Source organism: Populus euphratica, unplaced genomic scaffold (assembly GCF_000495115.2).
Source record: "Populus euphratica unplaced genomic scaffold, PopEup_1.0 scaffold236.1, whole genome shotgun sequence".
NCBI classification, from domain to species: Eukaryota; Viridiplantae; Streptophyta; class Magnoliopsida; order Malpighiales; family Salicaceae; genus Populus; species Populus euphratica.
The window spans coordinates 155,455-179,406 of NW_011500115.1; the positions used below are offsets into that span (position 1 = coordinate 155,455).

Consider the following 23,952-nt stretch of genomic DNA (forward strand, 5'->3'; position numbering starts at 1 on the left):
CCTTTTGTTTTGTTGATCTTAATTTCGTGAGCTTCTTTCCTTTAGTATATATTTGGCGTGTTTCCTAGAATAAACAGCCATTGCAGACCTGGGTTGGCTCATTTTTGTTTACAGGAATGGTAAATTGTCATAAATTTCACATTTATAATCATAATTAAGTGGCCAGACTTTAATTTAATGGGACAAGGGCTCGGAGGATTGAGAGATTGGGTCACCCACCTTAACAGAAATAGAATGTGACCCGGGAGGATGAAAGATTTTATTGGCAACTACCACACCCAATAGCCAACCAGAAATCAAATTCCAAGTTTCAAGAGATAATTAAGCTTCCAACTAACAAATGGAGTGGAGTGTTAGCTAGCTCGTAGAGAACCATACGATGGGCTTTAAGCGAGGAAAAATCCAACCTGTTTTGGAATTGCATTACGAGCCCAGAATCCCACCATTGATGAATGATTATCCATTACAAACTAATCAAATCCTTAGCCAGTAATCCCCAGCCACATCAGTGACCAGACAGAATCCATAGTCCTGTTAACAGCACATAAAGTTATAAACTTGTCCGTCTGTTCTTTTTTTCGAAGCACGTGCTGCCTTAGCTCTCACATAAATTTCAGTCTTTTACAGTATAGTTCAGTGAGAAAACAAGAAAAATTGCAGAATAAAAGAAGAGCTTGATCTTAAAAATTTACACTTGGAAGGATCTTTAGGATATCGTGATGATCGAAGGAGTAAGAGACCATGTCGAACCATCATCAGCACCACTTTTTCCACCCTGAAGAGCTCGGTTATATGGTCCTTTTATAGGACTATTACTGAGAACCTCATAGCATCCCTTCTCTTCTTCTGTCACTATTGCCACCGTAATTGGCTGCAATAAGGAAGCTGACCCCTGTAATGGTGTTGGCCTTTTAATTAGGCATTGCATGGTCTTTTGGTGGCATGATATCTATCCTCGTTCAGGTCCAAACACTGCACAGATTCTCCTCCCTTTATTTATTTAAGCTATAATTAAATTTCTGAAGTGAATTTCTTGGTATATCACAGGGGATCATATTAATCCAGCTGTGACATTCTGTCTGTTCCTAGCAAAGAATGGTATCATTGATACGAGCAGTGGCTCAATGCCTGGGAGCAACAGGTGGAGTGGGTTTGGTCAAGGCATATATGAAAGACTTACATAAAGCAGAAAGAGTTGGTGCTAATATGGTGTCTCCTACACACCAAGGAACTGCTTTAGGCATTTATTGGGACTTTTGTATTAGTCTACACTGTATTTTCTGCTACTGATCCTAAGCGTAGTGCACGTTTTTCTCACGCTGTTGTAAGGGTTTGCGGTATTTATGTGCATTTAGCCACCATCCCCATAACAGGAACTGGAATCAACCCAGCTCGAAGCTTTGAGGCTGCTAGCTGTTATTTATAACAATGAAAAAGCCTGGAATGATCAGGCTTGTACTTTAAATTTGGCTAAATTTGTCTTGTCCCTCATAACTTAAATCTGCTTTAGGAAGTGCGAATAGATTGTTTTGGCCATTTGTAGGAGCAGTAGCTGCAGCACTGCATCATCAAGCTTTGTGATCGTTCACCACGAACCCCAAGAGGACGTGCTAAAGCCTTCTGTGAATGTCTATTTCGCTCACCTTATTGGCCTTGCTGCTGTACATAAAAACAAAATCTCCATTGGATCAACACTTGCTGTGGGGTACAGAAAGTGTTGATCTCAATCAATAATTGTTTGAGTCTCCATAACACAATCAAATACGACCCTACAGTTATTTCCAGACCTCTAATTCTCAGTATCATGACCTACAATGATAATTAGAGCATGAATAATTATCAATGGGAGGTTTCCAAACTCTGGATAAACCCCCGTTTCATGCATACGAACCACCCTTGCTGGGAAGAAATTGCATAATTACTTTGAAACAAGCAATCTACGTTGCCAACTTTTAATGTCACATATTAAAGCTAGCTCAAATCTTAATTCTGTCAGGTTGCAAGATGCATTGGAGTGGAGGCAAGAATCTCTTGGAGCTCTAAGGCAAATTGCGGCTCAAAAGGCAGCCATATCGTGTGCTACCACCATTCAGTTTCGGCAGGTAAATTTGGAGGCTTTATCAAAGATAAAGTTCGCAAACATAATTTTGCCCACTAAACGTGAATAATGTGGAGAGAAGAAGAAGCTGCCACAATTACTTTGGCACAAGTGTGATGATGTGTAACCATGTTAGGGAGGCTTGTAGCTAGTTTACCAAATGAGCGTGCCGCCTGCTCATCAAGCTTGTCCTCTTCTTTACCTTCCCGAAGAATGAAGGAAGAACAACAGGGGGATTGAAGAGAAGTTATGAACTCCCAAATTTAGAGAAAAAGTATGATTAGCAACTAATCGATGACAATCAGTCTCTATTTGAGGGTGTTAGAAATTTAGTATAAGACAAACAAAAAACTTAACGATGTTCTCAAAAATAAGAAAGGGATAAATAAAACCGTTTATTTGATAATTAAAGTATTCTTAATTTTTTTTAAAAAACTAAAATATTAATTCAAAACAAACATATATGGAGATATTATTAATAATAATCACCCGTAGAAATTATAATAAGAATTATTAAAACACCAGAACATATTATATTTTATTTTTTATTGTCACTTTTAGTTATCTTGAATCATATTAGACATTCTTTATTATACAAAAATTATTGGTATTGAATTTCAATAATCTATTTTTCAGAAAGAGTATTAGGAAATTACTTAATTTATTATGTAATCATTATGATAATTATACTCTAAAATAGTTGACACATTTTACAATATTTCATAATGTTATCAACTTTTAAAAACTCTAATTAATGTCTCAAGTACAATCTTTCTCAGTCTATAAATCAAGTATTATTAATATTTTTAAAACAATCATTAATTAATAAACAAATATTACTACATGATATATATAATATTTGTTTTTTCTGCTATCTCAACTTACATGACATTTTTAATCAATCTATCAAGAGGCTTAAATAATATTTATAAATTGGGAATCTTTGTCGAGTCCCTTTGCATCTTGAATGATTTAACCAAAAATTTTTCAAAAACAAATAATCAGGAAACGTAGGAAGCACTGTATAAATGCTTTTACTTCTAGGAATCGAAGTCATATAATTGGTTGGATTGGGTGTCCTCTTGTTGTAATTATTTTTAAAAATATTTTTTATTTAAAAATATATAAAAATAATATTTTTTTTATTTTTTAAAATTTATTTATAGCATTAATATATTAATCAATCAGCACACACACACCATTGTTTTAATGATACCTAAAAACCGATGACCATTACTTAAAGATACCACGGAGACCAAAATAAGTTAAAAACTTTGATCATATGCTTATGGGATGGTACAAGCATGCACAAAATCAAGATTCTCCACAGTAAAGATGATCAAGTTTTTTGTTCGAGAGATAATATATATATATATATATATAACCTTGATAAATTAATAATATTAATTAAATAATATTTTGTTCGATCCTAAATTAAATTTAAAGTTTAAATAATATCTTTATTAATTAATAAATTTTTATGTTCAAATGATATTAATTTATAAAAATTTAATTGTATATCAAAAGATTTTTCAAATGCTTTGGACGGCAGCTGGAAATTACAAATTTAAATCTCAAGCAATTAAGCAAACGAAAGAAGGTGAAAGTAAAAGGGAATTGCTATAAATTCGTAGACGAATATTTTAAGACAAATAACATTATCTTGTAAAGAATGAATTAATAATTATTAAATCCAATTTAACTGACTTGAAAACTTACTACCTAAATAAGATAAAATTTTAAGTTGAAAATAAAAAAATACATTGACTCGTTAGTGATTTAATTTACCCGATAAAACCCTAATAAATTAATATATTAACACTTAAAAGTTTTTTAATAAAAAATAAAATAAAAAATAATTTTTTTATAAAAACATGGTTGACAGTATATTAGTTTAATAACTTAATTCAATTCAAATTTAATAACTATATGTTGGTAACAAAACAATAAAACAAAATAGAAACAAAATAAAGGCACCAAAGTACCGACATTGCCTCAAACGCGGCGAATAAAGATTTTCCTTTATTCAATCAAATCTTGTATATGCGAGTCTCTGATTCTTTTTTGCTGGTTACTAGTTTAGATTATAGTTTTTATATAAATACTGGAAAAAAATTTTATTTTTTTAATATTAGATTGAAAACCTATTAGATTTAAATACTTCAATTAAAAAAATTTGAATTATATTAAATTATATTATTTACAACACTACGTACCAAATCCCATATCTTAATTACTTTAACACCCTGAAAATTTCGAGTAAAAATAAACTATAGAACAGTATAACGTTCATATTCAAAACAGCGTTTATTTGATAATTTGGAGGCGGCAATCACCAGAGCACGTAGCATCCTCAAGTTAATTGATAGATATCCGGTTGATATTACGATAAATCGCACATGATTTTCATTTAAAATTAAGACTGAGTCATAATTTGTTCCGCGAAAAAGGGAAACGATAATAATGATTATACAGAATTTATTCCATGTTAACTAATTATCATACAACGTATGAGAGATTGCGAAGACAACCTATATTGCCAACACTGTTTCTGCTTGCAGAAGCTTTGTCCCAAGGCATTACACGTAAGATATACATAACGTGTGAGGGATGTTATCGTGTGAGGCGGTGCCATTTACAGCAATCTGGTTTCTTTATCCCTCGTATCTCTTTGTTTCAAATTCAGATTGCCGCCTATATATGTGCAACTACATGCTTTAATCTATGTCAAGAAACCGAAAAGATAAGGGAGTTGATCAACATGGCAAAGCTTTTGTGGGCCAAGTTAAAATCAACCTTTTCGAGGGCAGGTGTGTTTCAACATCATCTTGTACTTCTCAAACATGAGTTCTCAAAATCCCATGTATATTTTGGAAAAATCTTTAAATTATGCTAGTGTTTTTTTTAGAAGGTGTTCATAAACTTTCTAGTTTTGATTTAGTTAAATTTTTTATGGTGCTATCAAGAACTTGAGTTTTTATTTCTTTTCTTCTTCCTATTTTGAGTGATGATGTTTGTTTTCTGGTTTAGGAAGATCTCCAAAGGAACGTGCTAGCGGCAACAAGTTGAACGTTAATGAGGAATACAAGGAAGCTTTCAGGACGAAGTCCTATGTGGAAATGCGGAGCAAGGTTCAAGACCAGCTAAGAAAAACACACGGTGATGGAGTTGACAAAGTCACCTCACCGTCCTCATCTCTTCCTTTCTATCTCCTTCTCTCTGATTATATGTTTGAACCACAACAGCAAGCGACTCGAAAAGAGATGATAGAAAGCTTGAGGTTTCATCACTTTCTGATTGATTACTTTGATGCCAGATCAGAAGCATGTCATATTTGCGATTTGCTTCTTCAATGCATCCAGCAAAAACGTGCTAATTATAAGAAAATTACAAGGGTAATCAAGCTAAGCAAAAGGGTGCAAGATTCTGCAGATTATTCAGATAAGATTTGCATAGCAATGTTTAGAGAGCTTGCTGCGTATGCATTGCTTGAAAATCCACTATCGATGTTTTTGACCACTGTAAAATTCAATGATTTTCATGATAACAACCTGGTGTTGCTCCATGGATTGAATTCAGAACAAAGAAAGATTACGAGGAAAGCAAAGTTCAAAAGGGTATGCATGAAGGTTGGAGGAGGGTGTCTTTTCATATCACATACTGCACTTCTAATTGCCTTGCTTGTAATTGCAATCCATGGCATAGTTGGCATTGTGGCTGCACCAGGAATAATGGGTTGCTCGTTGTATGTATTCAGAAAGCAAATCAAGTTGGTTTATCGAGGGCTTGAGACAAGCTTGCTTCAAAAAAGACTTGGTGCACAGCTAGATCTTGCAGCCAAAGGAACTTACATATTGATCAAAGATTTTGATACCATGAGTAGACTCGTGAGGAGGTTATTTGATGAGGTAGAACACCGTAAAGCTCTTGCTGATATGTGTGTTAGGAATAAAAAACCTGAACTGTTGAAAGAGGTCGTGAAAGAATTTCACACTCACGACTTGTGCTATCTGGAGCAGCTAGAAGAACTCGAGCAACACATCTACCTGTGTTTTCATACCATAAATAGATCCAGAAGGCTTGTGATGGAAGAGATAATGGTTGCACCCGAGAATAGTAGAGCTGATGATCATCAACAAAAAATCTTACAAGGATGATGAAAATATTTGGAGAGATAGTGGTAACAGGTGATCTTTGGTGTTACAATACAGGCTCCAGATAGAAATTGCTTCTCCCTAGGCTGAGCTTACCTAGATTACAAGGCACATCCAATGCCATTTGCTAACCCATGATTTATTTATCAATTCTATTGTTAATTTCAACCCTGTATATATCCAGATTACCATTCATTAATTATAGTCTCCCTGCATATTACCCAACTTCCAGCAGTTTATATTGACAAGATATACCATTAATATACATTCCCTCTTACCCAGCATTGACTGTAATGTTTATGCATATATTTAGCTTTCTTCCCTGGTCTTCCCTGGTCAGAACCTATTTGCATAGTAAGCATCCCATCTTTGTCAGGTTTTCCTGAAGTGAATATTTTGATATCATAAATTAAGAGTAATCATCAAAGAATTTGCAAGCACAGCTCTCTTGCAACACAACATGTTCTATGGCAAAAAACAAAAAAAAAAAAAGCAGTTTTCTTGACATCCTAGGTCTGCCCCAATAGGTAGCATAACTCATCCACACGATATTGTGCCACTTGCATAACACAGACCTCAATATTCAGTATCACAAAGGGAATTTTAAGGTAAAAAATTAACTCACCTATTCTTACTAGTATTAGCAAAAAAAGCATAATCTGATACTGTTCTGTTTCTTATTCTATTTGTGGAGAAACAAAAATGACAAGATAAGAACTAGATACAGTTAGGAAATTAACCTGGGGGTGAGGCCCATCAAAGAATTGGTGACCGGAGGATTCCAAATGAAGCTTGAATTCCTTGTTATTCTCGAAGTCTATAAAACTTTTCCAAGCATCCCAAATAGCTCAGCTATTTTCTCTCAGTTTCTTGTATTCCTCAAGGCCCAACAATGAAGCTTTGACCTTCGGCCAATCTGCTGGCTTTGGCATGATAATGGCAATGTACCCTTCCCTGTCTGCCAACAACAGATGAAATCATCAATGTGGGTTGCCAAACCACTATTACATGCTAAAAACAGAACCATCAGATGAAAGAGAAGATATGAGATCTAATTAGTGGCAAGAATCGATTCTCACCAATCAGCAAGTTAATTTCTCAAGGGGGTGATGATATGTTTTGGAATAGGAGATTTTAGAGGCTGATATGAAAATCACTGCCTAAAAGTATTGTCCTTGTTGATCACTAATTCAATAACGAGATCCTATCTAGTAAAGAGTGTCTGCTTGGGAGTGAGTTTTCAATTGCACTTTGAGAGTGAGTTTTCAATTGCACTTGGATGCGTTTCAAAAGTACATTTTCCTTGAAAAATCATCAAATCAATGTTTTTTTTAGTGTTTCCAAATGATTTTGATGTATTGACATCAAAAGTAAAAAATAAATATTTTAATGCATTTTCAAGCGAAAAACATTTTTAAAAAGCTTGGGAGTGAGTTTTCAATTGCACTTGGATGTGTTTCAAAAGTACATTTTTCTTGAAAAATCATCAAATCGATGTTTTTTTTAGTGTTACCAAATGATTTTGATGTGTTGACATCAAAAATATAAATATAAATATTTTAACACATTTTCAAGCGAAAAACATTTTTAAAAAGCACCAAACACGCATAGACACTTGCATCTAACATTTGGTAAGCATGGATAAGAAATACTTACTGAAGAGTTCAGCAAATTTTGAATGTTTGATTAGCCTGTCATTCACTTCCAACAGAGAGCCTTTAACACAACATCTGTCAGAAGTCAATGACAAATTTCAACTCCAATATTAAAAAGAAGGAACGAAGGGAGGAGGAGGTGTGAAACTGAAAAATAGATGTACCTTACAATATAAGAATCGCTCTGGGTGCAAACTTTTCACAGAGCAGAGTCAGACTCAAAGTGTTGTACATTCTGCAAAAGATGCTCTCTATGGTTAGTAAAAGTTGGCTAAATGAGAACATAAGAAAACAAATCAACTCCTGATCCTAAATGCAACATTACAAAACAGAAATCTGACTAATCTGTAGAAATCCTTGCCCTCCGAGGCAGTCAAAGTTACCTCTCAATGCAATCAGCTCAGATTTCTTAGCCCAGTTATGTTAAACTGGCCAATTGTGCTTCCGATGATATGAAAGCCACAAAACCAATGTGCACAAAAAGAAACAATGCCACTAAAAGAAGTGGAATCCAACTGATTTTTCAAACTGATCCTCTGATTGTTCCGGTATATGACTCAGATAAAGCCAAATTAGATGGTGAACTTCCACCCTTGATCACTAAGCAACTAAAATGTCCTGAAAGCCCTAACAAACAAAGCTTGATGCTTGCAACCATGTTAGTAATGTAAATTCAATTATCCCCACCAACTCAAAAGCTAGCTTATAAGAAACCAACCAAGCTACTAGTCATAGAACTTTTAATTGTCTAGATATTGCCATTTTCTTCACACCACTTGCTCAATTCTAAGGAAAATTGCTTAATTGTTATACAATAAAAAAAGGCTAAAACCAACAAAAGAATGGACTTCTTTTCGCTTTCCAGTGACCTTAATGCCACTACGATCAGACTTTCCAACATTGAAATCAACAGCCGTGATTCCTCCTGTGTCCTTAAAAGCCACATCGGTCGGAGCCAAACACACAACCTTTTTTTCATCACAAAAACAATACATAAACAATTAATCAAAACCCCACATATATTTTAACAAAAGAGTTAAAATACTACCCAATGGCATGTCTATAAACGTACTGGTCGTGTCCTGGCTTCACAAAATCTGATCCAAAATTCAACAAATTAAGAAAAGTATTTGCTTTGTTAAGCATCATCAATCAAGCAAAACGAAAAAGAAAGCAGAAACCTGGAACGAAGTAGGAGACGAAATTGGTTTGAACAGAAGATGGAGGAGTGATAGAAAGATCACAAATGTCAGGTAAAAGCAGCTGATGCAACTCTTCGAGTGTGTTTGGTACTCTCATAGTTAATTTTTAAATATTTTTTTATATTAAAATATATATTAATAATATTCTTTTAATTTTTAAAAATTATTTTTAATATTAATACATCAAAACAATCCCAAACATATAAATTATATTAAATTTTAATAAAAAAAAAATTAAAAAAACACAAGTTTTTTCTTCGTATTCACGTGTATTTCCATAATAAATTTTGAATTTTTTATTTAAAATAAAAAATAATTATATTTTTATTTTAATATATTTTTAAATAAATAAACACATTAAAACTACTTATAATTCCAAAGACACCCTTGCTCGTCAACTTGTTTTAGTTCCTGGTTTTAAATTGGGTTGCTATTATTTGAGAATTTTCCTAAAACTACCTCATGTGTGGGCTGCTAATATTTGAGAATTTGCCTCAAACTCTCTAATTGGCCCACGTGAAACCTAACCGTATTGCTCTGTGGGTTACCAGATCAGTTCGTGATGTAGCGAGCCTCGCTATATTAAATGAATTTTAGTAAGGTATACATGTATGGCATGACTAAATAAAAATTTATTTTAAAAAAATTATATGAATATTTTAATAAATATATTTATAGACTAATTGAACATATGATAAGTACAATATATATATATATATATATAAATTTATTCCTTTTACATCATGTTTTTTAATGTATATTAAGTTTATTTGAGCTTATTAGAAGTTATTTTTTGAATTTGATATGCCTAAACAATTTTATAAATTAATTGTTAAAAAATAAAATATTTTATTTTTTATTTTTTGAATCTTACTTATTATAACAAGTATTTTACTAAGTTAGAGTTTCAAAATGGAAACATGGGTATAATTTAAGTTATAATACTTGTATCAAGTTTTTCAAAAAAACATTATGAGAAAAAATTCGATTTTATTTAGGCCTCCATTCAAACCTGTAAAATTAATCCAAAATCCTACTTGCAATAAGATTCTTTATTTTCATATCAAATATTTAAACAATTATATCTTAAGTTTTAGATATCTAAATCAAAAGAATTAAAAGCTCAAATTTATCTACACAATCAAGGATACAACTTTTATACGAGGGTTTAAGGTTAGAAAAATTGTTTCCAAAATAAAAATCTTGATGCAAGCTGGGTTATGGGTTTTATTTCATGATCTGATAGGAAACTAACAATTTATGTGTTTTATCTTAAAAAAAAATTTGACAAGATCACATAAATTTTCTCTACAATATATAACCTCGTAATATTTAGCTAAGGTTGCCTATTAAAACAAAGAGAGGATGAGAGGATAAAAACATAGAGGAGTAGGACATTATTGGTTAATAGGAATTTAGGGGACAAATTATCTTTGCTATTAGAATTTTCAAATATCACGAGTAACTAATTTTTAATTTTGATTCAAGGGGAATGGACATAATCTTTATTATCAAGTTGTGAAAAGTAACGTTGACATTGTAATTTTTTAATAATCAAGTACTTATTTATCTTTATTTTAGAATTATATCATTAATTTTTCTTCATGCTTATTGAATTGTTTTAAAATGGTATATATATTTTCTAGTTTCTTTCGATCCGTAATTGTTATTTTTTTTATTTTTTATTTTTTTTTATTTATATGGGGTGTCCGGGCCAACTTGCGTGTACCACGACTAATCCCCACGGCCCACTAAATACCCTGCAAACCCAGTAGGCAGGTAAGACACCGCGGGAGTGACAGACGTGCACGCCAGGACTCGAACCTATGTGCAGTGGAAGGAGACAAGCCCCTTCCTTAAGCCAGGTGCTGGAATGTATCCATAATTGTTATTAGAGACTAGAATAAAAGGCAAATGAATTAACTTAATTGGTGCAACTATCACTTTAATTTATTAGAAAGGAATAAGCTAAATTAAATTACCAAAGTTTTTAAACGGTTAATTAGAATAAATTCTATAGACTTTTCTTATAAGGTTATTGACAAGTGAATAAAAATTGATTTTCAATATTAAATTTGTTTAATAATAAGAAATTGATTGGAAAGCTTTGTCTAATTAATTTACTCATAATCTCTTTAATTTCTTTTAATTTTAAGGAATGTCAAATTTATTTGTTTGAATTGAAATGATATTTGTTTTACTTTGATGATCAACAAGTTTATAGGAATGAATTCTAAACCCTTAAACTAAATTATTGACATATTGATTTATCATTTTTATTTTCATAATTGTGTTTCTTTGATTTTTTTTATTCAAATCACCTATGTCCTTTTTTATTATGATATCTTGTAGGAAGATTAAACAAAATTTCCCTTGAATTTAACTTAGTCTTCACAATCAAACCATGAAATTATTTTATTTGTGATGGTAAAATCATAATTATATTTTAGAAGTGTTGACAACCAACCAACAAGTTTAAACTCAAAAGAATGTCGATTACACCAAATCAAAATAATAGCTCAAAAATATAATAACTTTGATCTAATTATTAAATCAAGCTCAAATCTTTGCAAGAGTTTTTGAAAATTGTTTTTTTTACAAGCTCAAAACATTTAAAGTATAACTTGAGTTAGGTTTTAAATAGAATTAAAAAGATATTAATTTGATAAAAATTGATTAATTCGATGGAGTATTTATTAACCTAATTCAAATTTAATTAACCTAATTCAAATTTAACTGTCATCTTCGAGAAAAAAATAGTAGATTTTATTGACTTAAATAACTGGTAGGTTAATTCAATAACTCGGGTTTTTATAGATCAATCCTATAATCAGGTCTTGACAAATATAATTTTACAAGCTTAAGATAACCAAAACAAAAATATTATTTATATTATTAAGCTGCAAAATGATTGCGCTTCATATTAAGTTGCAATAACTATATAAATACAAAAATACAACTCTGCAAATCCGTGATCACTAAAGCACAACAGCTCAGTAGCAGCTAGCCTTGAGTCCATGGGTTCCTTTCCTCACCCTCCCTCTTCAAATCATAATCCAGAGCCAGAACCTTATTGTCCCAGCCATCATCAGAAAAATAATTGTGGCGGGCTGCTCTAGTAAAATTATAAGCACGCCTCGGCCAATTTAGACTCTGAACTCTAAAGCTGCTGATAATTATTTTAGAACTGTACTGAACTAGAGAAAGTCTGGCCAAATCCCCAGTTTGCTGGAACAATGTCCGTGAAGAATCGGGTCTGTCCATCAGTACTTGTGATTTTAAAGGACAAAGACTGGCCATTGAGATAAGCATTAGATTGCCAGTTAGCTCCCCAATTTCTTGACATTGCCATCCAGCCTGTTTTTGAGCCTTTAATGGACACAGATTGAATGGATCCAGCTCCAGCCACATTGCTAATCAAGACAAGCTCGAAGTAGTTTCTTCCATTAATGGTGAATCTGACTCCTCCATGCTTCTTGCAAGGAACCCTGCATCATTATCCCATATGATACAATATTAGATTATGAAAAAAGAAAGAACTTGTGACAAAGAATGGTCAATGCATGTGATTAGTACTATACCTTTGAAACAAAACAGGCACGATTCCTCCTCTATAAATACCAATCTTTTCCCAAGCAGGCTGGGCCATATCAAAGTGCTGGAGAGGAGGGTTGCACCAGCCTCCATTGTTGTTTGGAAGAGCATAATTAGGGGGGCAGAAATTTGTTGCAGTAATGGTCACAGACTTGCCTTTAATACACCATCTGGGGTCTGTTTGAAAATCACACATAATTCTGTAACATTCCCCACATGAAGCTCCATCATTGAATAAAGCAGTGCTTAAAGCAGCAGTCCCGGTCCCATAACCAGCAGAATACAAGTTTCCATATCCACAAGCCCCTCCTGTAGCCCAGATTTTAAAGAAATGAAACGCTATTAGCTGTGATGTTTCCAAAAAATGAAGACAAGAAAAGATGCAAGGAGTGTAGTTACATTACATACCCATAGTTCCTGAGGCATCACTACCTCCATAAAATGTAGCATGACCTTTCCTCCACCCAGATGGAGCAAACGCATTAACATTGATAGCCAAATAAGAGCAGAACTGAAGCAAGACTGCAAATGTCAAAAGAAATTTTCCCATCTCTTGAAAAGATGAATACTACCGAAACAATGATAAGAGAATGGAGAGTGAGGATTGGTGGTAGGCTGGTAGCTAGTGTATTTACATTTATTGGCATTTCCAAGTCCAAGAACTGCCTCTATAAATAAGGGACCGGAGGCAGACTGACTTCATGCAACAACCTCACATGTGACCTCTGAAAGACTGCAGAATTCTGAACCTCATTCAATTATTCCCACGTTCTCGTACTCTCTCATTGCATGTCCACATGCACTCACCCAGCAGAAGAGCCGTGAAGCATTCGAAACCACTAACCAAATTGTTGTTTTATGGGTTTCTTTTAATAGGTAAGTTGTTGGTATTTGAAGACATAGAATCACAACTTCAGTGGTTTTATGTGACAACATGTTTATTTTTGTAATATCATATCATATTGCCTCACATGGCGATGCTCTGCCCCATACGATACAATGACATGTATCATGTGTCTTGTGCACATGGAAGGTGATGAGTTGTTAAATATATATATCCTGTTAAGATATGTTGATACAAGATTTAGGGTTCTACAAAACCATCTTGGTTTTGTTTTTAACTGTTTATTGGATTTTATTTATAAAAAGTAATGCACCCATGTCCATGGAGGGCCTAGAAATTTTACTATTATTTCGCCTTGGCTTAGGTTATTGTAAGCAGGAAGGGCCTTCTGTGAAGAAACTCGAGAGCAGCTGCAGAGAGTTTTGTGATCCCTTTACCCTTATTGAATAATGTTGACCTTGATAGATTCTCCTCGGAATGTTTTCTAAAAAATCCCAACATTAAGTTTATATATGGGATTCTCAACATATGAAAATTTTCACCAAATGATTTAAATAAAAATATTAAATAATATTCTTTACAATCAATATTTTCCTTGAGGTTTGACCAACATCAATAAAATTAAAATGAAATTGGGTTTGATTGGATTAAAAGTTAACTCACCAGGTTATTTAAATTTAACAAGGTCAACTCTGCCCAATTTTCTTAAAACCTATTTCGTACTAGATCTTGAATTGATCCAACATGCTAGGCCAAGTTTACACAGTCAAAGCAAAACCATGATTTGGCAGTCTAATCGATGAGCTTGATTGGCAACGCGTAGGTTGGTGGGAATTGGGAGGGGAGAAAAAAACAAGGGAAAATAATTGGAATCATATACAAGTGTGAACTACACTAAGTTGAGCCAATCAACAAGCACATTTACAGGTAGTTGATCTGATATGATAATAAAATTCAGCAACAAAACATGGACTTGCTAGGAGTCTCTTTGTTTTATGGAAAAAATGATTGGAATCACATCATCCACATGAGATTAGCTAATTGAACGGAGGAGATTCTTGTTTTCTGAATAAATATATTCATTTACGAGTATAAATTTTATAGCCTCTTCGTTATTCGCTTCTGTCCTTGGTTCTAAATTCTTGATATGATGAAACACTTGGATAATTATTAATATATTCCGAGATCTATTGTTTTAACAGGATCAGAAGTCACAGGTAGTTTTAGTTATTACAAGGTTGAAGCAGCATTCTAGCTTATGGAATTTCCACAATACAAGAAATTTCGAAGATATGATTTTATCCCCCAATAAGATAAGGGATGTGGTCCCTAAAAATCAGAGATATGACCAAAGTACCTTGGTCTTCCTGGACATATCTACCATCCTCGGTTCTTTAAGGAGGATTCATATGACAGGTCAGGCTTAGTTGTAGAGTATATATCCATAAATTCGATTTGTCTTTCGAGGGACAAATTGAGAGCTTGTGCCCTACTTCTTTCGAGGGGATTTCAAGTTCAAATCTAACCCTTGTAATAGAAGGTTTGTCTGCACTGGGCAGGAACCGACTCCACTCAGTTGTATATGTTGCCCAAGCTTGGATAGGTAATGGAGCATATTAGGATTCTCAGTGTTATACAAATATCCACCAATGCAGTTAATTCCAGTTATAAATACAGCAAATTACAGACAGTAAATAAGAATCTGGGATCAGCCCGCAACATTTCCGAACATTAACATTAATAAAATCACGTTAAGAGATTATGATCATATTAGCTGAGGCTATAGTCTGTTTGCCATATCCAATCAAAGTAACATACTGATTCCATCATGGAAATGCAGGTTCTGTTCTTATGATACTGAAACAAATTTATCTGCTTAATAAAGAGAGTATAGAAACTGGGGCAAGAAAGGGCGGAAACTGAGAATAATGAAGCATGGTTCTAAAGATACTTACCATGTTCCTCTGCTAATAGGGCAAGTTGTGCTCCATAAGTATTTGACTTGCTGGTTTCCATAGAAAGTGGGGGCCATGCAGCCTCATTGTGCAAGTTAAGACAGAAAGCAATCCTAGAGCTGAAGGCAGCCTGTGGCTCGGCTGTAGAGTAAATGTCTCCGGTCTCCTTCAATGTTAACCACCCATTTGCATGATCGATTTTAGCTTCATTTGCTCCATTGCTAATGGCCTTAGCTACCATGTTTTCAACATGGTTTGTGGAATGCATCCTCAATTTATCAGCAACATCATCAAGTGAGATGCTAGAATAGCAGATGCTGATATTGCGCAGTCCTATCCTTATGAAACCATGTCGCAGTCAAACAATCACATTGGTTGTTCTATCTGATAAGAAAATGCCAGCAAAATTTTCTGAGACATCACTAAACAGCTCCAGGTCACCTATTGGTACAGCCTGACAGATTAATCAGATAGTCGTTACTGTTCAGATGAATGGATAGAAATGGGCATGCCCATTTCTATCCATTTATAGGGAAGTCATGTCAACTAAACCACTTAAAGGGAAGCCACTCACATTTGTAAGCTCGAAATATGGCCTCAAAGCCCCCTGCATTCCACTCTGAGTAAAGATTGTCCTCTCAGGTATTTCTCCCAACAGTAAACGAACGAGGACAGCCCACTTGTTGCATTGAATTCGAAAGCTACGAGCTGCAACAGGAGCTGTCTGATCAGCTTACACAAATCTTTCTTTTACATCAGAATATTCCAGTCCAATTGTCCGAATCTTTCCAAGACAAAACAAGTATCGGTAAAGCTACAAAGAGCAGGTTTTAACGTTGAGTGCCACCAGCAAAAATACAAACAGATTCCTTCTCCTTATGTTTTGTCCGGTTTTTTTTATTTTGACAAGGCCATGTATTTCCCCTGTTAAATTAAGGTCTAGACTCTAGACCATTTAAAACAGAAACAGGTACCTTTTTCTCCTTACGTTTTTTCAACAAGCGATCCACAGGAAGAGATATCTATACCAGAAGCAAAATCCACACCCGGTGATTTTAGCATGATTGAGATTTTGGTGCCTTTGACCTCAATTTCTCTGCCTGGTCATATAGGTTGTAATGCAGGTAATTACGAAGCAACATATTGATTAGTGTTTCCTGCATCATTGTCACTGTATCACATATGAGCTACTGAATTTCCAAACAATTCAGGTCGACTAGTAACAAACCTGTCCCAGCTCATCATGGTTCAAAATGGCAACTTTATGCAAGCCAGAGAGGGCACTGAAAATAAAATTACAGCACTAAGACAACAATCTGATCATATTTGAGAACAAAGCAAGCCCTCAAATTACCTGATTCTTCCATCTTACCATGAATGCATTGGTTCAACACAAAATTACAGTTTCCAACCATGCCAATATCTTTCTCTTACAAGTTCAGAGATAGACGAATCAAGAAACATCAACACAAACATTTTCTTACCGACGATTTTCAGCAAGATCACCCGAGACCTCATGGGTATATATGAGTAATAGAAGTACAACCTAGCTGCTATAGCACCAATAGTTACAGGCTCTACTACGTTTATATCCATCAGTCGATTAAGGCCATCCATGGAACAAGTTTTAGCCTGAGAAGAATACAACACACACAGCACATTTACATTAAACTACTGGAATTTTAGCCTGAGAAGAATACAACACAGCACATTTACATTAAACTACTGGAACAGAGGCAATGGCCAGAGAAACATCATGCAAAGCTAATATAAACTCTTCATATCTTCTCTGTTCAACCATAAATATCAGCTCAAGAAAGTAACAGAATAACAAGATCTCTGGCAAAAATTTCCCCCCACAAATTGGATGAGAAGATGTTGCAGAATCATCTTCCTCGTCTTCCTACAACCAATATAAACAACAATAATTTAATAACCAAAAAAATTATCGATTTTATCCTGACCCCAGATTAAGTATTAAAATAACATTATTTCAATTTCTATTAAGTTAAAAGCCAAACCCTAAGTAATTAAATAATTAAAAACAAAAATATTGGAGTCATTTTCCAGATTCTGAAAGTTTGCCTGATAAGCAAGGAATGCAGATAGTCGAGCTTTCGCAGCAGAAGTCTTCGAAAGAAGAAAATCCAGAACTTCTAGGATTAAATCATCTGTCGGCTTCTTCCTCAAGCCATGCACATGACGAACAGCTCAGAGCCTAGACACACACACGAAAAAAGAAGAAGCAGAACAGAGCTTATAAAAACGTAATGTGCAACAAAATACATAAAAGAAGAAGCTTGTGATCAGATTGATTGATGTGATTTCGAGATTACCAAATGATAAAGTTGGAAAGGAATTCTGCCACAAAAGAAGAAATGTCGGGGACACTGCTGCGATTGTTAACTATCTCAGCTTCTTCAGGCATTGCTGCTAAAAAATTCAGTGTCGAAAATGAAATTTTTGTCAGGAAATGGTGAAATTAGGGTTCTGCTTTGATAAGAGAAATGGAGTAAGGTAGTGGCTGAAAATCTTAGCCAGCATGGTAGTGGAGCTGGGGAGAGGTAGCTCTGGAAGGCTTTGGAGCTCGTTTTAATTGATGTTTGGGATTTGGCGACTGTCTCGCTTTTCTTTACATCCAAGTTTCTCTCTCTCTCTCTCTCTCTCTCTCTCTCTCTCGTTTTTAGTTTTGTTCTATTGTTATCTTAACGGGCCCATCAGTGAATTTAATAATGGTATTTATTTTCATACCAGCATATTTTTAAAAATAAAAAACTGAAGCTTGGATTGAGCTGTATCAACCTCCTAATTGGATCTCGATCCAGCTAGTCTAGTATGTGCAATGATAATAGCCCAAATATAATGAACGAAAAGGTATAATAAATAAATATGAGAAACTTATGAGAAATGATTATTGTAATTTTATTTATGATTTTAAATTGTAAGAATGCTAGAAGAGAAGATTATAATTCAGTCCCTTTTTTTATTATTTGATTTCGAATTTATATAAAATGTAAAATATTTGATTATTATTATGAGTTAATTCTTTTCATTTTGAAAATCATAAGTTAATCCCTTGAGCAAAATTTATTTTTAATTATTTTTTGAATTTATAAATTATTATTTTTAATTGAGTTTTTTATTTTGCAAGTGGTGGGTGAGAATGGTAATTTTGATTTGAAGTGAAGGATATCTTAGAGAGAGAAAAACAATTAAATTGTCATGAAAATACAACAGGGATAAGTTTACGACAATTATTAAAATACAGGGGCTGGAAATTGGTTATCTTAACCTGAGGGGATTAACTAAATATTTCACCAATCGCATATTTTATCGCAGTGCCTTTAACCTCAATTTTTCTGCCTGGTCATAAAATAAGTGTTTCCTGCTTCATTTTCAAAAGCATCACAACATGAGCTGTTGAGGAGGCTTCCGAGATGTGACTAACATTATAATTCACTAGTGCTATGGAGGGAAAATGACCCGTTGCTGTGTTAAATCTAAAAAGCACATCGATCTTTCAAACGTCGATGCACGTCCCATGTAAACCACAGCCATGGAGCGAGCATTTGAGCATCTATTTATAAAGCATGCAGCAAGCCATCGAGTAGGAGAGATTGAAAAAATTAAAGAACCCACTTCTAGGTAGAAATTAAGAAGATTACAACTGATCAAGCACCCCAAACTACAGCCACCACAAAAAAATAATAGCCCCACGAGGCGCAATGGTTTCAAACTAAAAGGATTAATCTATGGTGGTTACACATGAAAGTCCTAAGTTAAAACTACTACTACAACTTGGGTAAAATAAAAAACACCAAAATGAAGGGGGATAAAAAGATGATAAAGAAGGCAACAAACACTAACATCTGCACTCGATTCTAAACAAAGCCAAAAATGAGCATCTTATGCGGCTGCAGGGATCGGCCCATTAGATCTAAATCCTCGGCCCTTTCCACGATTCCCCCTCCCACGGCCACGACCTACAATCAATACGCAACAAGTTAGTGCACCATGAAAGACAAAAAGGCATTTTGAATTGGTGCTGGCACAAATCCATGGTGAGACTCCTCAGAAAACCCTGTTGCAAAACACATCAGCACCAACCTCATGCAAGCAGATCTAAAAGATGGGTGAAGTTGAAATGAAAAACAATAAATTACATATAACCGGGAGCTGACGTCATTACAGGCACTGTTTTTCAAGGAACCTTTCTGCTCAAAGTAGAGTTGGAAAGTTCATGGTTGTCACAGTAAAAAATGAGATGTCAAGAGTAAGCAAATGCAAGGAGACTCAACTAGAGGACATCCAGGTGAAGAACCTTAAAAAAACATCAAACTAGGATTCTTTCTTGTGATAAAATACAAACTCAAGACAGATAGCCATATTGATCATGAACAGCAAGAAAAAAATGTCGACGAAAAATACCACGGCCTTGTGGAGGAGCGTCATAATTATAACCGCCATCTTGTTGTGTATCAGCATGAGGTGCATTAAATCCTCCCCTTCCACGGCCACGGAATCCACGTCCTCTGCCTCGACCCCTGCCCCTGGGAAAGCCCCGGTTGCGATCCCAACCCCCATCCTCATGCTCAGCATACACAAATCCATTCCCTGCACAAAAGAATGGCTTGTCATGCCATGCAATATTGGGAATCAACAGCCACAGTATAAGAACCTTGTATCTCACCAACTCATGTATCAAAACTTCAAAAGTCCTAGTTATTTTAAAGCATCTCATAACAGCCCAACACGGCCAAATCATCACCGTCAAGCATCACAGTACATTAAATAAGTACACAAAAAAAACAAAAGGCAGGCAAATACAGCAAAAGGTGAACAAACATTTCGCATATAACCACTTGCTGATTTCAGGCAATAAATATAAACAACCAAATATATCCAATGAAATTGTGCAAATAGCGAAGGCATGGAGGCAAAACCCGTCAAGACATACCTCTACTCCTTGCCCTTCCTCTACCACCCCATCCCCTACCACGGCCGCTAGGTGAACCATCTGCAACACAAAAATAACTCTAAGCAGATGCAAACAGGATCAACTGAATAAATTATAACAATAATGAACATTTCTTACCTCCTTCATACTCAAAATCCGTGAATGCCTTCACCTGCTCAGCAAGTAATGGGAGCTGATACCTGAAGAGAGCAGAAATTTGGAAGCCATTAGAAATATCTTTTCTTACAAATATGCTCACTTGCTATAACAAAAGGTTCGAGTGATTATAACCAATTGCTATCACGTAGTTACAACAAGAAATCAAAATGCTTAAATCACAAATCTAATAATTGAGAAACAACAGAGGCACACAAACTCACCCAACAGAAGATGTATTCAGTTCCTTCATGGAAAGGGTTATTGTGATCATTGAAACATGCCTTGTGGTTTCCAATCTTCAATAACAAAAACAAAAATTCATGGTCAGAGCTACAGCAATGGAAACCAGGAAAATTAATCTATCAGATATTCTGAATTTCCTTCAGACTCTACTTACGGAAGGAGGCCTTCCTCAAGAGGTTCCCATGTATCTGTTATGTCCGTGGATCCAATCGACGTGATTTGATGGAGACCAACAATTCTTCTCTGCGTCACAACAAGAAACAGAGCATTACCACCCACAATCAAACACAACTGACTACAGTAACAGACCGATCCATTAATAGTTCCGCAGTTAATGGAAAAACCTTAATTAACTCCACGATGGTCACGGTCTTGTTGATGGCTCTTCCCATCGCCTTGAATACAATTTCATTTGAGCCCTTTTCCTATAATTAAACACAAACATTAGCAAAAACAACAAAAAATGAGTAAATAAAGATAAGCACGACGCTTTTAATGAATAAAAAGACCTAGCAATCCACCTGGCTAGCAACCCTAGCCGCACATGACATTATTAATTAACAGGCACGAAAAAACATCACAACAAAAATAAAGCATATATATTCTTGGAATAAGAGAATTATAAACCTACCAGGAACTTATAGAAATTTAAATTTTGTCCCATAATTAAAGCTACGATAAAACTTACAGAAATTCAAATTTTAGCCCTGAATTAAAATTAAAGCTACCATAAGCTTACATAAATTCAAATTTTATCCAGAAAAAATAGTTCAGGTCCAAATAGAGTTCAATACAAAGCCAAAAAAAGGAAGCAAGAAATTGAAACTGAAAAAAAAAAACAGAGGGAGAGAAGAGATGAGAAGTACTTGAAGCAGACTCATGGCATAAGAGATATAGCTACGCATCCTTCCTTGACTAGTAATTCGAATCTCGTTCTCGTCAATTGGTGCATCTGCTCTCGGCTTCTCCACTCTCTGGTACCGATCCATCTTTCTACACCGCCGCCAAAACGAAAAATTCAAGTTCAAAATTATAAAAACAAGATAATTAGGTTTTTGAAGGAAAAATGGGAGTTAGGGTTTGTTGAGGTGGATCTGAGAGTTACCTTGAAAGGAAAATAGAGATAAGTTTGCTCGGACAAGGAGGAGCCCTCTGCTACGGCTTCGTTTCTTCTTTTGCGCCCTAAACCGCAAGCTGGGGCTTATCGTGCTTTATACACAAACACTCTTTCTAAACTGCCCTAACCAACTCTCTTTTATTTCCGGTTTGAACCGGTTTTTAAACCCGACTCGTCACTGTAAGGCTTTTGATTGATTTTGTAGACTGCCACGTTTTAAATGCATTTTTATTATCGCGATATTATTATTGTTATGAGAAAAGGTTTTGTATTTAATATACTACCTCGTTATTAATCAAATCCAAGATCTTTTGATTTTATCAATTATATCCTCATCGATGTTAAAGGATTTTTTTTTCTTTTTTCTTTTGCTAGATTAACAGAAAAATATTAAAGTTTTAAGTGAGTTTTAAATGATTTTCTTCTTAGGATTTTGGAAAATGTTAAGAGTGCTAAATTTATTTACCAGGTTTTGCTTACTAATTAACACGGTATATATTATGGGTAAAAAGTTTCAAATTAGAATGTGAATCTTACTATTAGGGGTGTTTGTTTTGTGGACTAGCTTGCATTTCATCTAAAAAAATATTAAATTTAAATTTTTTTTTATAATTTTGATGTGGTGGTATGAAAAATAAAATAAAATAAATATTATTTTAATGATTTTTTAATTTAAAAAATTTTAAAAAATCATTCACCACATTACCAAACACATGTTTGAGAAGATAATTTTAATTTTAATTAAATAATAGATATTGATCGTTTAACAAAAAATTAAGTATCTCTAACATGTCATCCTATAAGTTATTTTAACATCTTAGATGAGAGTATTAAAAAAAAAGGACAAAAAGGTGATGTTGCCCAGTGTTAATCACCCTTTGAGAAAAAATAATAAAAAACAAAAGATTTGAGACTTGTTTGATAATAATAAATTTAAGTTTATTATCTATTGGATACTTTGCATTGAGTTCTTACTGCATCCTTGGCAGACAAGACAGTGACTGCAAAAAAGGAAAAAAGACACCCGGCTGTTCGATACAGTGAAACAACTTGAGTCCCAAGATGTCTCTGAAAACCTTTATCACGTCATGTCGCAAGAAGCAGCCAATTCCAATCCACTTTAGATTAATCATAAACAGAGTATTATCATATTTAATCATGCACCAGTTTCGGGATTTTTAAAAAAAAATATATGATAATACTTTTATATTTTTTTAATTTAATTATTTATTTTTTCAATACATGAATATATTTATAGCAATTTATTTATTAATCAAAAATAAATTTTATTTAATTATGAAAGATATAATTCGATTAATTATATAATTCAATTAATTAGATTCTAGATTTGCTTTCTAAAAATAATTAATTGATTTATATAATCATTAATTTTCAGGTTTATAAAATTAGTTAAGATGACTGTAAGTTTATTTGAATATCCATATTAATTTAAAAAATAAATAAATTTTATTCTTAAGAAATTTTAATAGTACATATCCTACCTTGTACTAACTTAAGACATTCATGAAAATAAATTTTATTTTATCACTAGAATCAAACTCATAAAGTTAATTTAGGAATAATTAATATAATCAAGTAACTCACGAGAGAGAAAATGAATTTTTGGGCATATTTTACTAAATAATTTTTTAAATAGTATGATGAATTACTGTTTTCTCTGTATTGAAATCACCGTGGATTACAACATTAATCCGTAATGCTTTTTTTTTCAATTTTTTTCCAACTTTCCTCTTATTTCTTTTTTTTCTGAAATCACTTTCTTTCTTTTTTTCAACTTTCCTTTGTTTTTTTTTCATTTATTTTTTTTAAATTATTTTTATTGATTTTACTTTTTAAATATCAAGTTGGTTAAAATTTTCACTTTGTAATTTTTTTCTTTAAAATACTATAGATTTTTGCGTTATTTTCTCACATAGTTTTTTATTTTTTTATTTTACAAAATTATATTTGTCG

The 23,952-nt window shown here is 33.8% G+C and overlaps 2 protein-coding genes, 3 long non-coding RNA genes and 1 pseudogene across 9 annotated transcripts; 1 reads left to right on the plus strand and 5 right to left on the minus strand.

The window, feature by feature from the left end:
• Positions 1-6,211: 6,211 nt before the first annotated feature.
• LOC105109906 (uncharacterized) lies at positions 6,212-9,190 on the minus strand. 3 transcript variants are annotated; one of them, XR_839354.1, is made up of 6 exons: positions 9,089-9,190; positions 8,956-9,004; positions 8,072-8,142; positions 7,909-7,982; positions 6,993-7,210; positions 6,212-6,348 (listed from the first exon to the last, which is right to left on the minus strand). It is a non-coding gene; the product is annotated as an uncharacterized LOC105109906 (long non-coding RNA). The 3 variants fall into 3 exon arrangements; XR_839353.1 differs by lacking the exon at positions 6,212-6,348 and adding an exon at positions 6,356-6,634; XR_839352.1 differs by lacking the exon at positions 6,212-6,348 and having other exon boundaries at positions 6,675-7,210.
• Positions 7,704-19,924, plus strand: LOC105109905 (uncharacterized). Its single transcript, XR_839351.1, has 3 exons — positions 7,704-7,716; positions 10,912-10,915; positions 19,694-19,924. It is a non-coding gene; the product is annotated as an uncharacterized LOC105109905 (long non-coding RNA).
• Positions 9,522-9,689, minus strand: LOC105109904 (uncharacterized). Its single transcript, XR_839350.1, has 2 exons — positions 9,603-9,689; positions 9,522-9,558 (listed from the first exon to the last, which is right to left on the minus strand). It is a non-coding gene; the product is annotated as an uncharacterized LOC105109904 (long non-coding RNA).
• LOC105109903 (expansin-A11-like) lies at positions 11,976-13,363 on the minus strand. Its single transcript, XM_011004773.1, has 3 exons — positions 13,112-13,363; positions 12,691-13,012; positions 11,976-12,597 (listed from the first exon to the last, which is right to left on the minus strand). The coding sequence occupies exons 1-3, from the start codon at positions 13,251-13,253 to the stop codon at positions 12,291-12,293; spliced, it is 771 nt and encodes a 256-aa protein (XP_011003075.1). The 5' UTR covers positions 13,254-13,363; the 3' UTR covers positions 11,976-12,290.
• LOC105109902 (probable 26S proteasome non-ATPase regulatory subunit 3) lies at positions 15,151-18,183 on the minus strand (annotated as a pseudogene).
• Positions 19,122-22,077, minus strand: LOC105109901 (ribonuclease P protein subunit p25-like protein). 3 transcript variants are annotated; one of them, XM_011004771.1, is made up of 9 exons: positions 21,967-22,077; positions 21,728-21,850; positions 21,206-21,286; positions 21,016-21,104; positions 20,840-20,914; positions 20,598-20,659; positions 20,460-20,519; positions 19,931-20,116; positions 19,122-19,485 (listed from the first exon to the last, which is right to left on the minus strand). In XM_011004771.1, the coding sequence occupies exons 2-9, from the start codon at positions 21,848-21,850 to the stop codon at positions 19,409-19,411; spliced, it is 753 nt and encodes a 250-aa protein (XP_011003073.1). In that variant the 5' UTR covers positions 21,967-22,077; the 3' UTR covers positions 19,122-19,408. The 3 variants fall into 3 exon arrangements, with proteins under 3 accessions (XP_011003073.1, XP_011003072.1, XP_011003074.1); XM_011004770.1 differs by having other exon boundaries at positions 21,728-21,854; XM_011004772.1 differs by having other exon boundaries at positions 21,728-21,859; positions 21,967-22,076.
• Between the last annotated feature and the right edge of the window lie 1,875 nt (positions 22,078-23,952).

Coding starts and splice junctions, on each gene's coding strand:
- LOC105109903 (XM_011004773.1), bottom strand. CDS start 13,253: ATGGGAAAATTTCTTTTGACATTTGCAGTCTTGCTTCAGTTCTGCTCT. Junction 13,013..13,111: donor TGATGCCTCAGGAACTATGG/GTATGTAATGTA, acceptor TCTGGGCTACAG/GAGGGGCTTGTGGATATGGA. Junction 12,598..12,690: donor GTGCCTGTTTTGTTTCAAAG/GTATAGTACTAA, acceptor ATAATGATGCAG/GGTTCCTTGCAAGAAGCATG.
- LOC105109901 (XM_011004771.1), bottom strand. CDS start 21,850: ATGGATCGGTACCAGAGAGTGGAGAAGCCGAGAGCAGATGCACCAATT. Junction 21,287..21,727: donor ATGCCATGAGTCTGCTTCAA/GTACTTCTCATC, acceptor GTTTAATTATAG/GAAAAGGGCTCAAATGAAAT. Junction 20,117..20,459: donor AGGAAGGGCAAGGAGTAGAG/GTATGTCTTGAC, acceptor TCTTTTGTGCAG/GGAATGGATTTGTGTATGCT.